The sequence below is a fragment of the Bactrocera tryoni genome, chromosome 5 (genome assembly GCF_016617805.1).
Source record: "Bactrocera tryoni isolate S06 chromosome 5, CSIRO_BtryS06_freeze2, whole genome shotgun sequence".
Lineage (NCBI taxonomy): Eukaryota > Metazoa > Arthropoda > Insecta > Diptera > Tephritidae > Bactrocera > Bactrocera tryoni.
The window spans coordinates 41,668,348-41,681,242 of NC_052503.1; the positions used below are offsets into that span (position 1 = coordinate 41,668,348).

Here is a 12,895-nt window from a genome sequence, read left to right on the forward strand (position 1 = left end):
GTGGTTTCTTCTCATTATGCATTCAGTTTCGCTCACATTGTCTGCTATGTTTGTCCTGCGGCATAATTAAGCTCTCGTAATCCGCATAAACCTTCATACAAATTATGTCAAGTGAGGAAGATGGCTTGTTTTTCCAGTGGCTTTTATGGAGTTTCTTTCTTGTCGGATTCTTCTAAATATAGAAATCAGTCGACTCAGTTCTGCTCACTAACAACATGTTCCGACCATAAAACTTAATTAAATACTTATCTATACATATTTACAGTGCGTTCAAAAAGTACCGTTTTCGTTTTCTAAAGTGTTTGCAGCGTTTATTGGGAAATATTTTGCAATTAGAGGAAATTGTTTCGTTATAAGTCTCGTTTATTCAATACTTCCTCCAATCTACTCTTAAACCGGTTGGAATTATTACCTGAAATCTGTGATGGCAACTTGCAACTAAATTTTCCGCATATTCCACAGAATGCGACCTCCAGGTATGTTGTAGCCAAACAACATCTTTTAAGGACCTTAGCTATGTTCTTGATATTTTGGCTTTCATTAAAGCCCAAATATTCTCTATTGGATTGGCATCACGCCCTGTGATACCAAATCCATAGTAACAATATAGCTTTCTTTTTTGCATTTAGTACAACGTGCGCATACCATGTTTCAGATCATTTTTATACTCTCGCAACAAACTTGCGAAGGAGAGTATTACAGTTTTGCTCACATAACGGTTGTTTGTAAGTCCTAAAACTAAAAGAGTCAGATATAGGGTTATATATACCAAAGTGATCAGGGTGACGAGTAGAGTTGAAATCCGGATGTCTGTCTGTCCGTCCGTCCGTCTGTCCGTCCGTCCGTGCAAGCTGTAACTTGAGTAAAAATTGAGATATCATGATGAAACTCGGTACACGTATTTCTTGGCTCCATAAGAAGGTTATGTCCGAAGATGGGCAAAATCGGACCACTGCCACGCCCACAACATGGCGAAAACAGAAAACCTATAAAGTGTCATAACTAAGCCATAAATAAAGATATTAAAGTGAAATTTGGCACAAAGGATTGCATTAGGAAGGGGCATATTTGGACGTAATTTTTTTGGAAAAGTGGGCGTGGCCCCGCCCCCTACTAAGTTTTTTGTACATATCCCGGAAACTACTATAGCTATGTCAACCAAACTCTACAGAGTCGTTTCCTTCAGACATTTCCATATACAGTTCAAAAATGGAAAAAATCGGATAATAACCTCGCCCACCTCCCATACAAAGGTTATGTTGAAAATCACTAAAAGTGCGTTAACCGACTAACAAAAAACTTCAGAAACACTAAATTTTACGGAAGAAATGGCATAAGGAAGCTGCACTCAGGCTTTTTTTATAAATTGGAAATGGGCGTGGCGTCGCCCACTTATGGACCAAAAACCATATCTCAGGAACAACTAGACCGATTTTAATGAAGTTCGGTACATATTTTTTTCTTAATACCCTGATGACATGTACGAAATATGGGTGAAATCGGTTCACAAACACGCCTTCTTCCAATATAACGTAATTTTGAACTCCATCTGATGCCTTCTCTGTATAATATATACATTAGGAACCAATAATGATAACGGAATAAAACTTTACACAAATACGGTATTTGAAAAATATGTAAATGACGGATAATAAAATCTCGATTATCACTTTATCATGCCAGAGTATAAAATGTTCGGTGACACCCGAACTTAGCCCTTCCTTATTTGTTTATGAATAGTCTTCTTCAAATCACGAGAGAGTCGTCTCAAGCTCTCAAGTTATTTTTGTTCGGTATTGTTTGCCATTTCATCATGGAAAGACTTACGTCTGAAAAGCGTTAACAAATCGATCAACTTTGTTACGAAAATTCAAGTTCTATAAAGAATGTGTTTCGCGCGCTTCGCTCAACTTATGGTTAACATAATCGGCCTACTGAGCGCATTATTTGCTTCACCATTACCCATTTTGAGTCCCAGCATTTATTATTGGATAACTACTAACTAATAATACTCAACAAGGAGTTACCGCATTTGGGATGAAGAGCAACCTAAAGAGATTCAAGAGCTGCCATTTCATCGAGAAAAACAACGGTTTGGTGTGATTTGTGGGCCGGTGGAATCAATGGTCCATATTTCCTTAAAAATGATGCCGGTGAGAACGTAACCGTCTACGGCGACCGTTATCGCATCATAATAACCGACTATTTGATGTCTGAAATTGATGTCCGACATTTGGTTTCAACAAGATGGCCCTACTTCACACACATCGCAACAATCAATGGATTTATTGAGTGAATCCTGTGGTGAGTAGATAATTTTATGTTATGGGCTGGTCCTGTGAGGATATGTAAGGTATAAAGTCTATGCGAACAATATCGCTTTCATTCAGGAATCGCAGCGAAAGATCACGTTTGTAATTCGCCAGTTATCAATTGAAACGCTTGTACGTGTCATCGAAAAGTGGACTCAACGAATAGACCATCTGTGACGTAGGCGCGGCCAACATTTGAAAGAGATAATCTCCAAAAAACAAATGCCAAAGATGCTCTTTCGCATGATTATAAACATTCTTCAAACATTTTAAGTTTCTGTGTTTTTTCTTTAAGAATTTAGGGAACCCCTTTATATTTAATCCCTTTTGGAAACAAAAATTTTTTAGCTTCTTTTAGACTGAGCAGTGAATTCTCCTCAAAAAGAAGAACAATAGCGTTGTCCGCACTTTTAGATGTCGCGTGATTCCTCTTCTTTCTGGCTTGTCATCTATGTTTCCAATTTCTCCATAATTGTCAGACTACCTCTTCACTCATATTTAAATACTTTGCAGTTTTTTAATGTTAAAATTTTGAACCTTTATGACGTTTTATTAGAAAATATACTTTAAAACGATTTTATACTTGAAAAAAGGTTATTTTTTGAACGCACTGTATGGTGATTGCGTCTACGTAAACGCAATATTTCTTATATTCTTTTACGTCATCGTTGCGTGGCTGGTATGTTCATTGAAATTGAGAGAATTGTGGTTAGGTAAATTATTTTAATTAATGTTCCAGCTTCTGTGAGTGCAATTATAAAGACTTCCATATAAATCACTTTGTTTAAATTTAGTGGACTCAAATGCGAGGAGTTTATATAACAGATAGATGCCAGAGGTATTGCAAGTTTGATGGGTGATTTAAATTAAAAACCATTTATATATGAATGTACTCCCTAGACACATGGTAGTTATGTAATAGCCTTATAAAGTTTTCAATATACTAGAATGAGAATAAAACGATTAAGGAAACTTCTAATTCCAGAAGGACACAAATATACAATATAAACTTTACAGTGTAAGAGTAGGTTAGTGGAACGTATCATGTTCGATATTACAAATCAACTAAGCGCCTAGTGGCCAATAAAAATATGCACAGGCTTATAATTTCTATTCCCACCAGTTTGGTGGGATGCCTAAAAGTATGGGCTACCGAGTGTTTAAGCCTTGATGTCGGTAACTCTGGACAATCAAGCAAGAAATATTGAGATGTTTCTAGTCCAACTTCTTCCATACAGCTTCTGCAGCTGGCGTCCGGTAAGATAACAATGATGCGGCAATCGACTGATACGAGGATCTCTTACGATTGATCTTAGACCAAAAGGAACTTGCGTAAGCGCATAAAGCAAAGGTAGCCCAGCGCTGACCAAGCTCACGCGAGGCCCAGCTAACCACGGGATGAAGGGAGCACCGACTCGATAACATTCTACTGATTACTGCTACATTACCTTTGCTTACAAACTCATCAGCTTTACAGTTACCTGCGATTTCGGTGTGACCTGGCACCCATACTAGTCTAACCACAAAGTGACTCGTTGCCAATGATAACAAGGTTAGGCATTCCTTTAACAGCATTGAACGTAAGGTAAATGACAGTTTGGGCCTGAGAAGCAGCCTCCAAGACCCTGTGATTTAACATCGTTAGATAATTTTTTGCGAGGTTATGTGAAGTTTAACTTATTCTAAAAAGTGCAGAAGGTAGTTCGACACAAAAGAACTATGAACACCTCGGTGTTGGACCGACCAGGGTTAATTTTTTTTTGAAGAATCGTATTCGTGCCCTAGTAGCGATCTTCTGACACAAAAAATGTATATTTTAATTAAAAATGCAGATGTTTTAAGGAAATATAAGAAGGTAGGAGTGCGGCCCACATGGGCTTAATTAGCGTTCAACTTTCAATTTTGATGCAGTATCGTCGGTTCTTTTACTTTTGCTTTCCTATTTCATCATTATGTTGTTTTTGTTGTAGTGGCAGAAATCTGCCGAGTTGGCAGTCCTCGGCTGGATAAGATTCCGTTCGGGTTACGTAGACCCGACCATCGTCGGAACGGTTTCATTGTTACGCTCAAACCGCAATATTTGGTACTCTCAATAAAACTAGTAATGTCCGCAATGCTTTTTGTTGACAACTATTTAAGGTGTAATGCCTATTGGGTTCCCAGTTTTTTGTGTTCGAGTTCCGTTTCTTTATTCCTTTTTAGCTTGCAGCTGTGACAAATATTCTTCTATGGCAGGCCTACTTTTAGCGCATGCTGTTCAAGGGGTTATGCTATGTATTTCTGGACCTATTTAATAATTCCTTTGTTCTATATTTGTCATATTTGGGCCATATATGCTTTGCTATCTTGCATAAAAAGTTCTGTTTTGATCGTTCCCAGTGGGCTTGATATTCACTCCGCCTCAGATTCGTCTAAAGAGGGCCCTAGCTTTGCCATTTCGTCTGCCTTTTCGTTACCGATAATAATTTAATTTTTGAAATACTGAACAGTTTTCTAAAATATGATGGCAGCTAAATAGTTAACTACAATTTCTATCCCGTTGCGAAGGTGTCCTTCGCTTGTTCATAACTTATCATAACTTATTAGATGACTTAAGAAAGCTTCATAATGGTGTGCCGTTTTTAGATGAAATTATTGTTGAAGTCAATATTTACCCTTTAATGTGAGTATTTCTTAAGGGTCACGCACATATCCGTCATGATATGAGTATGTGAGCATGTAATTTTTGCGATGCGATACCGTTTAACACCGATACCTTTGCATAACACAGACACATTTTTGACTATACACAGGTAAAACGTGAAATTTAGATATGCGCTTGAGAAAATTGAAGCCTTGAAGTGGGCGTATAGACATATTTACATGAACATATTTTCAACTTCATTTTGCTTTTAGCTTTATCATCTATCATAACAAATGTTTCGTAATATTTTTGTGTAACAAAAGGTAATGAAGAAATTCGGCGTGTGTACCTATGTCTGTATGAGGATGTGTGATATTTTTGTGGCACCTAAGTATGAACATCCTAAATTATGTCTAAAAGTATATAGCTTATGAGCCTTTCTAGAAGAGACATTGTGTTGCCTGTTACTGTGGGAGAAACAAAAAACAAAGGCGCAGACGGCTGTGACTATGGTTTTGAACATAACGACAGACTCAACAATGTGGATGTCGCGACATCAATAATAAATACAATAAAAGAGGTATTAAATTTACATACCTCATCAATAGTTAATGAATGTGTTATGCTGAATTTCTTGTGCATAATTGTATGTAAATATGTTCGCCTTAAGTTTGTGGTTCATAGAATCCTTATAGGACCACGTTTGGCTTGTAATTCTGGGTGCACTTGTTTAGCACTTCATAGGTGATTGTCAAACCCAGAGGCCGGTGTTGTCGAGGGTCCGACACTCGAAGTGTAACGAATTAAAAAAGCCATAAATTCGGTTTGGAAAATTATTTTTATTTATTTTAAAGTACAAAATGTGTGAAAATAATCATAAATTCAGGACCAATTCACTTTTGCTCGATATGACCACCTTTTGCCTTAACTATGGCCTTGAGACAGTCAAAAAACGAATCGCAAGCTGCCCGAATGTGACTTGCCGGTATTTTGGCCCACTCACGGACAATGGCTTTCTTCAGCATCTCGAGACTGGTGTATTTTTTACTTCGGACCTTGCTCTCCAAAATGGCCCAGAGAGAATAATCCATTGGATTCGCATCTGGTGAATTCGAAAGCCATTGTGTGGTCGTAATGAAGTTCGGAACATTGTTTTTCAGCCATTCTTGGCTCACTTGCGCTTTGTGAGATGGTGCTGAGTCTTGTTGAAACATCCATGGCTTGCGACCGAAATGTTTGATTGCCCACGGCTTCAAAGCAGCCTCCAAAACTTGGAACTTGTAAGGTTTGACCACAGGCTCATTTTCCAATATGGGCGGATGCTGCGGTCGTATATTTTCAGTTCTTTAGCCATTTGATTGGCACTTCGTCGTGGATTTCACTGAAGTCGCTTCTTCACTTTCCGAACCATCTCACGTGACGTTGCAGTCTTTTGATGACCACCTCCATGGCGTTTTGCGATGCTACCAGTATCATTGTAACGAGTGATGGTGCGATAAACAAAAACGATTTACTAGATATATAAGCATCGTTGATAGAGGCTATTAGGTCATAGGCTATTCCAAAAATCGAGTTAGAGAAGTGATTCGACGATTGAAATACATAAGTGCTTCTGCAAAATATCGAATAGTCCTCGAAAGCGAAAAAAAATGTACACTAAAGAATAAAAAAAACAAGTAGAGAAGAGCTAAGCTCGGGTTTAAACGAACATTTTATACTCTTACTTATTAAATGTACCTTCAATTAGATAAAGCCTGTAAGTTTTATGGCGAGTTGTCACCCGATTTGATTCTTTCTAAACACAAATATGCACTGTTATATAAAAATCACGGTCTCTCAATTTTATTAATATAACTCACATATTGGCCAATACGAGTATATACGGTATAAAACCACGCTGAAGTTCGAAAATATTTACTGTAGGTATATGGTTGGACGAAAGCATGCTTGACGTTTGGAATTTAAGTGTGCTCTGCCCAATCCACAAGAGACCTCACAATCAGCGCAAACTACCGTGGGATAAGTCTCCTTAGCATCGCATCTAAAGTTCTATCGAATGTATTGTGTGAAAGATTGAAGTCCATCGTCAACAAACTGATTGGACCTTATCAGTGTGGCTTTAGGCCTGTAAAATCAACAACTTACCAGATATTCGCCATACGCCAAATCTTGGAAAAGACCCGTGAAAAGAGGATTGACACACACCACTTCTTCGTCGATTTAAAATATGCTTTTGATAGCACGAAAAGAAGCTGTTTCTATGTCGCTATGTCTTTCTGAAGTCTGAATTCGGCATCCTGGCAAAACTAATACGATGTAACTGACGTTGAGTAATACCAAAAGCTTCGTCAGGATCGGGAAGGACCTCTCCGAGCCGTTCAATATCAAACGAGGTTTCAGACAAAGGGACTCTCTATCTTCTTCAATATATCCCTGGAAACATAATTCGAGCTGCAGATCTGAATAGAAAAGGTAGAATTTGCTATAAAAGTGTACAGCTGTTGGGGTACGCCGATGATATGGATATCATTGGCCTAAACAACCGCGCCATTAGTTCTGCTTTCTCCAGGCTGGATAAGGAAGACGAAATATCCCCTGTCATTAAAATAAACAGTCGTCGCACTTGCAGCTTGACTCTCATGTTACGGTTGACCGTCATAACTTCGAAGTCGTAGATAATTTCGTCTCTTTAGGAACCAAATGCAGAATAATTTTTGCCAAGTGCTACTCTGGACTGAATAGGTAATTGAGTATCATTATTCCTTACCGGCTATATGGTGCAAAGGCACGGACGATGACACCATCTGATGAGTCGACGTTACGAGTTTTCGAGAAAAAGGTTTTGCGGCTGACTTATGCTCCTTTGCATTGAGATAACGGCTACGCTGGCTAGGTCATGTCATCTGAATAAATGAAAACGCTCCAGATATGAGAGTATTCGACGCAGAACCCGCCGTCGGAGGCAGAGAAAGACTTTCACACCGTTGGAAAGACAAGGTGGAGAAGGATCTGGCTACTCTTGCAGTCTCCAAATATAGCGCCGAACAGCGAAATGGAAAAACGACTGGCGCGCTGTTGTAAACTCGGCTCGGCTATATATAGTATATATTTAGAAGTAAAAAAGGACTTGTTTCATGGTCAAAAAATAAATAAAAACTGTACCGGAATGACAAAATTTGCGATATCAACCACGTATGCAATACTGTGGAAGTTATGTTGTTGTAAAAATTATATCACACTTATTGTGTCAGTGGCATAATACACAAACAGGTTATAGATACGTAATTTCACCCACTATTGAAAGCTTCAATCATTTGCCCACTGAGGCGATGAAAATATAGCATTATTCTATTTCACTTCCAGCGCATATATAAATTTATATGAAATCCAATACCAAGACGTTCTGTGCGAACGATTGACGTGGAATCATTCAGCTGCAACGGCATTTTATGAGTATAAAAGCTTCCTGAAAACAATGCTGGAGCATCAGTAAGACACTGGTATTTTCTAAAGCAAACATTTTGAAAGATTGTGCGACATAACAATGTTCAAATTGGTGAGCCTTAATTAAATAACTTAAGAGCTCTTGCTTATACACATATTCCAACTCATAAATCTCCATCCGCAGTTGCCACTACTACTAAGCACTTGCATTGTGTGCAGTGTTGCCTCACCAGAGCCGGACGGTCTGTACAACATCATCAGCAGCGGCATCGGCAGCGGCGCAGCCATTAAGCCCTCGCAGACATTATCCTTGACAGCCAAAAGCCAATATCCACAACAGCCGCAGCAACAACAGTTACAATCGAACGCCGTCACATCGGGTGAAGACGAGGAGACAAACGACGTGACGGGCCCCGCAACAGGAGAGCAACAGGAACCACTTGCGCCCGCATCAGTCACAGCAATAGCGAACTCTGCACCAGTATCAGGTACTAAAGCGCCGGCTCCATCCTCCCTAGCACGCCTAAAAGCTGTCGCTTCTGCTGGTTCGGCTTCTGCATCGGCATCGGCATCGCGTTCCTCCTTACGTGTATCGTCTTCAGTTAAATTACCGTCGGGCAGCAGCTCCACAGCATCCATTCAACATCAAATCTTGCCCGCGGAGACCCTCTCGCTGCCTATTACCATCTCGACACGGCCAGGCTTACGTACTGTTATCGCACCGGAAACAATAACCATTCACGAGCCGACTCTTGCCAAGGTGGGTGAAGTGGTGCAGAAAATACCAACCGCCGTGTCGCATCAGAGTCAGACGGTGGTGCACAAGCATGCGCGTGTGGTCACACCCATTGTGGCACCCGCAGTGCGTACAATCACGTCACAAGTATTGCGCGCCTATCACACCCCGCTCATCTTCGCACCTGAAACCACGGTCATCCGTACAGGTAATGCAAAGACGAGTGCAAGCGCCAGCGCTAGCGTCACCTCGAATGCAAACATCGCCAACAGCAGTGCCAACTACAAATACAAACAATGAGCCAATGGATGCTCTCATCGCTGATCTAGCTATTATTTACTTTAAAATCTTTTGAAACTGCTTACTGTGTTCCAGGCTGATAATATTGTAAGAAATTTATTTAAAAATTGAAAATTCAAAATTATAGTTCGCACATGCTTTTCGGCTTCAACATTTTCGTTAAGTTCATATTTTTTGGAATAACAAAATTAAACTCTATTCAAATCGTTTTATTAATAAGCCCTTTTCTCATGACAGTCTACGTTACCGGAATGGATTCGGATTTATCTTCGGGCACAGATGTTTTCGAAAAATTATTATGTCTCTACAACAACAATAGGAACTGATAGCTGTCAATAATTGATGTCCATAGTTCTAACTTATCCTAAAGTTGAAAAAGAAGATTAAGCTTGTACGATTGACTGGAGATTGACGAAATGCTCTCTCTTCTATCATAAATATTAATAAGCTCTCTCTTTTCAAGCTGGTTTAGAACACCAATATCACTAATCTTAGATGAACGCAATTCTTTTTCTTATAGTCTGAAGAGTCAAACCAGGCCGTTTTCTGGTTACTCATTTGTTTGATCAAATTTTTATTAAAATGCATCTCTGGTTACGAAGGTAAGGTTAGGTAAATTGACTGATCTCGTGAGGTCACGAGAAGTCTCACTTGGACAGCTAAAGACTCTTGTTTGTTGTGATGTCTAGAACTCCTAGGTATGGATGAATAACAAATTGCTACGAATTTATTGGGTTTCTAATATCAATTCGAGCCAATTCGCCGAGTTCCTTAAAAGTATGATAACCGAAATGTTTTAACCTTAGCCTTGCGAAAGCTGGACGGTCTTTATTGCAACATTGACAAAAAGAGTGCTCCAAAATCAGTGTCCAGTTAGGACGTCTATCATTGCGGCGACGTGAGCCTTGCTAAGAGTTAGCAGTACAATGGACCTTTTACGTTCCATTTGCGGCCATAAGGCTTTAGTAACCCCACAAGTGCTGGGTGTTGATCAGGAGAACTCCTGCTTGTTTCCGTTCTGATGAAATTTGTGTATGAGTGTATTTTTTTGTTAGCTCATCAGCTTTACAATTTACAATGATTCCGCTGTAGCCACGAACCCAGACAGGTTTAATATGGAATTAGCTGCATCCTACTGTTAGTAAGGTCATGTATCCTTGACTAGCTTTGAGCTCATACTCAGCGAACTCAAGGCCAGTATAGCAGCTCTGCTATCGGAGTGAATGTATGTATACCTCCCTAAAAGCACTCCGGAGAGGACATCTACCTTGGTGGCTGCCATTTCCGTTTGAAAGACACTACAGTAGTCTGGCAGTCTGAAACAAGAGTTAAGAGCTTCCGAACCTTCCCCTCTCCAACCTTCCCCTTAAACTTCGATACATAGAAAATGGAATAGGTTCCGCGACGTATTGGCTTTGTTACGGTTTCGGAAAACCAAAGCACAACTTTTGGTGAGAGACCTCACTGCTCCCAGTATCTCCTTTCAACAATATAAAGCAATCAATGCCTTTCCCACCTAACCTAACCTAATCTACGGTTACGAAACTATTCCTTTCAATAGATTACATAATTCTGCTTTCAGTTAAAACTATGCATAGAGCATCTGCGCTGCTCTAAATTCTTTCCAAACTATAATATTATAATTCATTATAAAGTTCTCCAGCTTATTTGAATACGAATTTTATTTTATCTATAGCATTACTTTATTTCAGTTCTCAATGCTAATGGGTACCGTAGTATTGCTTATTCCTTGGACTAGGCACTGATTCCTCAAAACTAATTTTTCGCACCGGCTTTATTTCCGGAAGCGTCTGATACACTACGGGCCGTGCAGAGTAGGCCAAATGTGCCGGCGTATGTGTCAATGAGTTGATGATTGGCGTTCCACCGTTGCCCGCTGCGGCTGTAGCCGCAGCACTGTCTAGCAACGGAGCTTTTGGCAATTCATGCTTTATAATTGTCGTTGGGAAGACACTCAACTGTTGCGGCGTGTAGACGGGTTGGCTGGCAACGGACGGCTTCGGCTGATGCACCTCCGTCGTTTGTGTGGCAGCTGTGCTGGCGAGTTGTGGCAGCGTGGTCAGGCTGCTGTCACGATGGTTATGCACACGTGTGAATGTGGTGTGGGAGACGGCCGAGGGTGCGTTATGCACAATGGTGGCGATTTTAATGTCACCCGCTTGCTGGAAATCTTCTGGTGACAAGGCCAATAAGCCAGCCCGACATGTAGCAAAGCTGGCGATGAGAACAAGTAAAAGTTGCTGTTGCTGCAGAGTAAGCAGATATAAATACAATATTTAGAGTTTTTGGTAGTAACTTTAGACATTACCATATTGATGTGGATTTTTTCTTCAGTGTACCTTCTTATTGTCTGAAGACAATGCGTTTGACGCGCTACGCAAAATGAGATTACCAACTTTGTTGAGCGTGAATTGAATTTATACGTTGCAGTCGCAATGGCATGCGCATTTGTAGGGACTGACTGTGTTGCCTGGCGCCTTGAACTGGAGTCCCGCGTGTGCAGCAGCCGCAAATGTTCATGCGGTTTAGCGTTTCGAAAATGTTGAGTCACATTTTCAACGGCTTGTGCATATGCTTATTGAAGCTCTAACGGCATCTGTCTTCACGGGAAAACACATTTCTGCACTATGTTTTTGTCAATGGTTAAGGTCAGTTGCACTCACAGCATCTCACCGAAACAAATGGAATATTAGTAAATAAACTTTTTGGTGATTAATTAGTGGCGTAGTAGAGGCCTACAATAATTTGGTTGAAAATGCTGATGTGTTTCTTCAGACGTGTTTCTTTAACGCATAGAGAACGCCTTGTAGGAAACTTAAAATATATATTTTTTTTATCTCCTTTTAAGTTTGAAGTCAGAAAGATCCAGCGCAAGATCTTACTATCTTATTGAAATTAAAAAGAAAATTCGTTAGGATTACAATAAATATGTGAGTGTTTCTTCAGGCGCGTTTCTTTCGTTTACAAGACCTGAAGGGCGGTATATATGTTCAAAAAGATCGCTTGCCTCCTAATACGGCTGTGCAAACTGACGTTGAGCAATACCGAACGCTCCGTCAGGATCGGGAAGGACCTCTCCGAGCCGTTCGATACTAAACGAGGTTTCAGACAAGGCGGCTCCCTATCGTGCGACTTCTTCAATTTACTGCTGGAGAAAATAATTGGATCAGCAGAGCTGAATAGAGAAGGTACAATCTTCTATAGGAGGGAGTATACAGTTGCTGGCGTACGTCGATGATATTGGCCCCAACACCTGTGCCGTTAGTTCTACTTTCTTAAGACTAAAATATCTCCTGTCATCAAACAAACAGTCGTCGCACTCGAGACTTTGCCCCCACATCAATGTTTACAGTCATAACTTCGAAGTTGTAGATAACTTCGTCTAACTTGAAACCAGTATTAACACAAACAACAATGTCAGAATGTTAATTTCGAAATCCAAAGTTGAATAACTCTTGC

At 40.0% G+C, this 12,895-nt stretch overlaps 2 protein-coding genes across 2 annotated transcripts; one reads left to right on the forward strand and one right to left on the reverse strand.

The window, feature by feature from the left end:
* Nucleotides 1-8,405: 8,405 nt before the first annotated feature.
* LOC120778964 lies at nt 8,406-9,613 on the forward strand. Its single transcript, XM_040111038.1, has 2 exons — nt 8,406-8,491; nt 8,564-9,613. The coding sequence occupies exons 1-2, from the start codon at nt 8,480-8,482 to the stop codon at nt 9,413-9,415; spliced, it is 864 nt and encodes a 287-aa protein (XP_039966972.1). The 5' UTR covers nt 8,406-8,479; the 3' UTR covers nt 9,416-9,613.
* Nucleotides 9,614-11,136: 1,523 nt separating this feature from the next.
* LOC120777175 lies at nt 11,137-11,747 on the reverse strand. The gene is made up of 2 exons (XM_040108334.1): nt 11,733-11,747; nt 11,137-11,682 (listed from the first exon to the last, which is right to left on the reverse strand). The coding sequence occupies exons 1-2, from the start codon at nt 11,745-11,747 to the stop codon at nt 11,137-11,139; spliced, it is 561 nt and encodes a 186-aa protein (XP_039964268.1).
* Nucleotides 11,748-12,895: the final 1,148 nt, after the last annotated feature.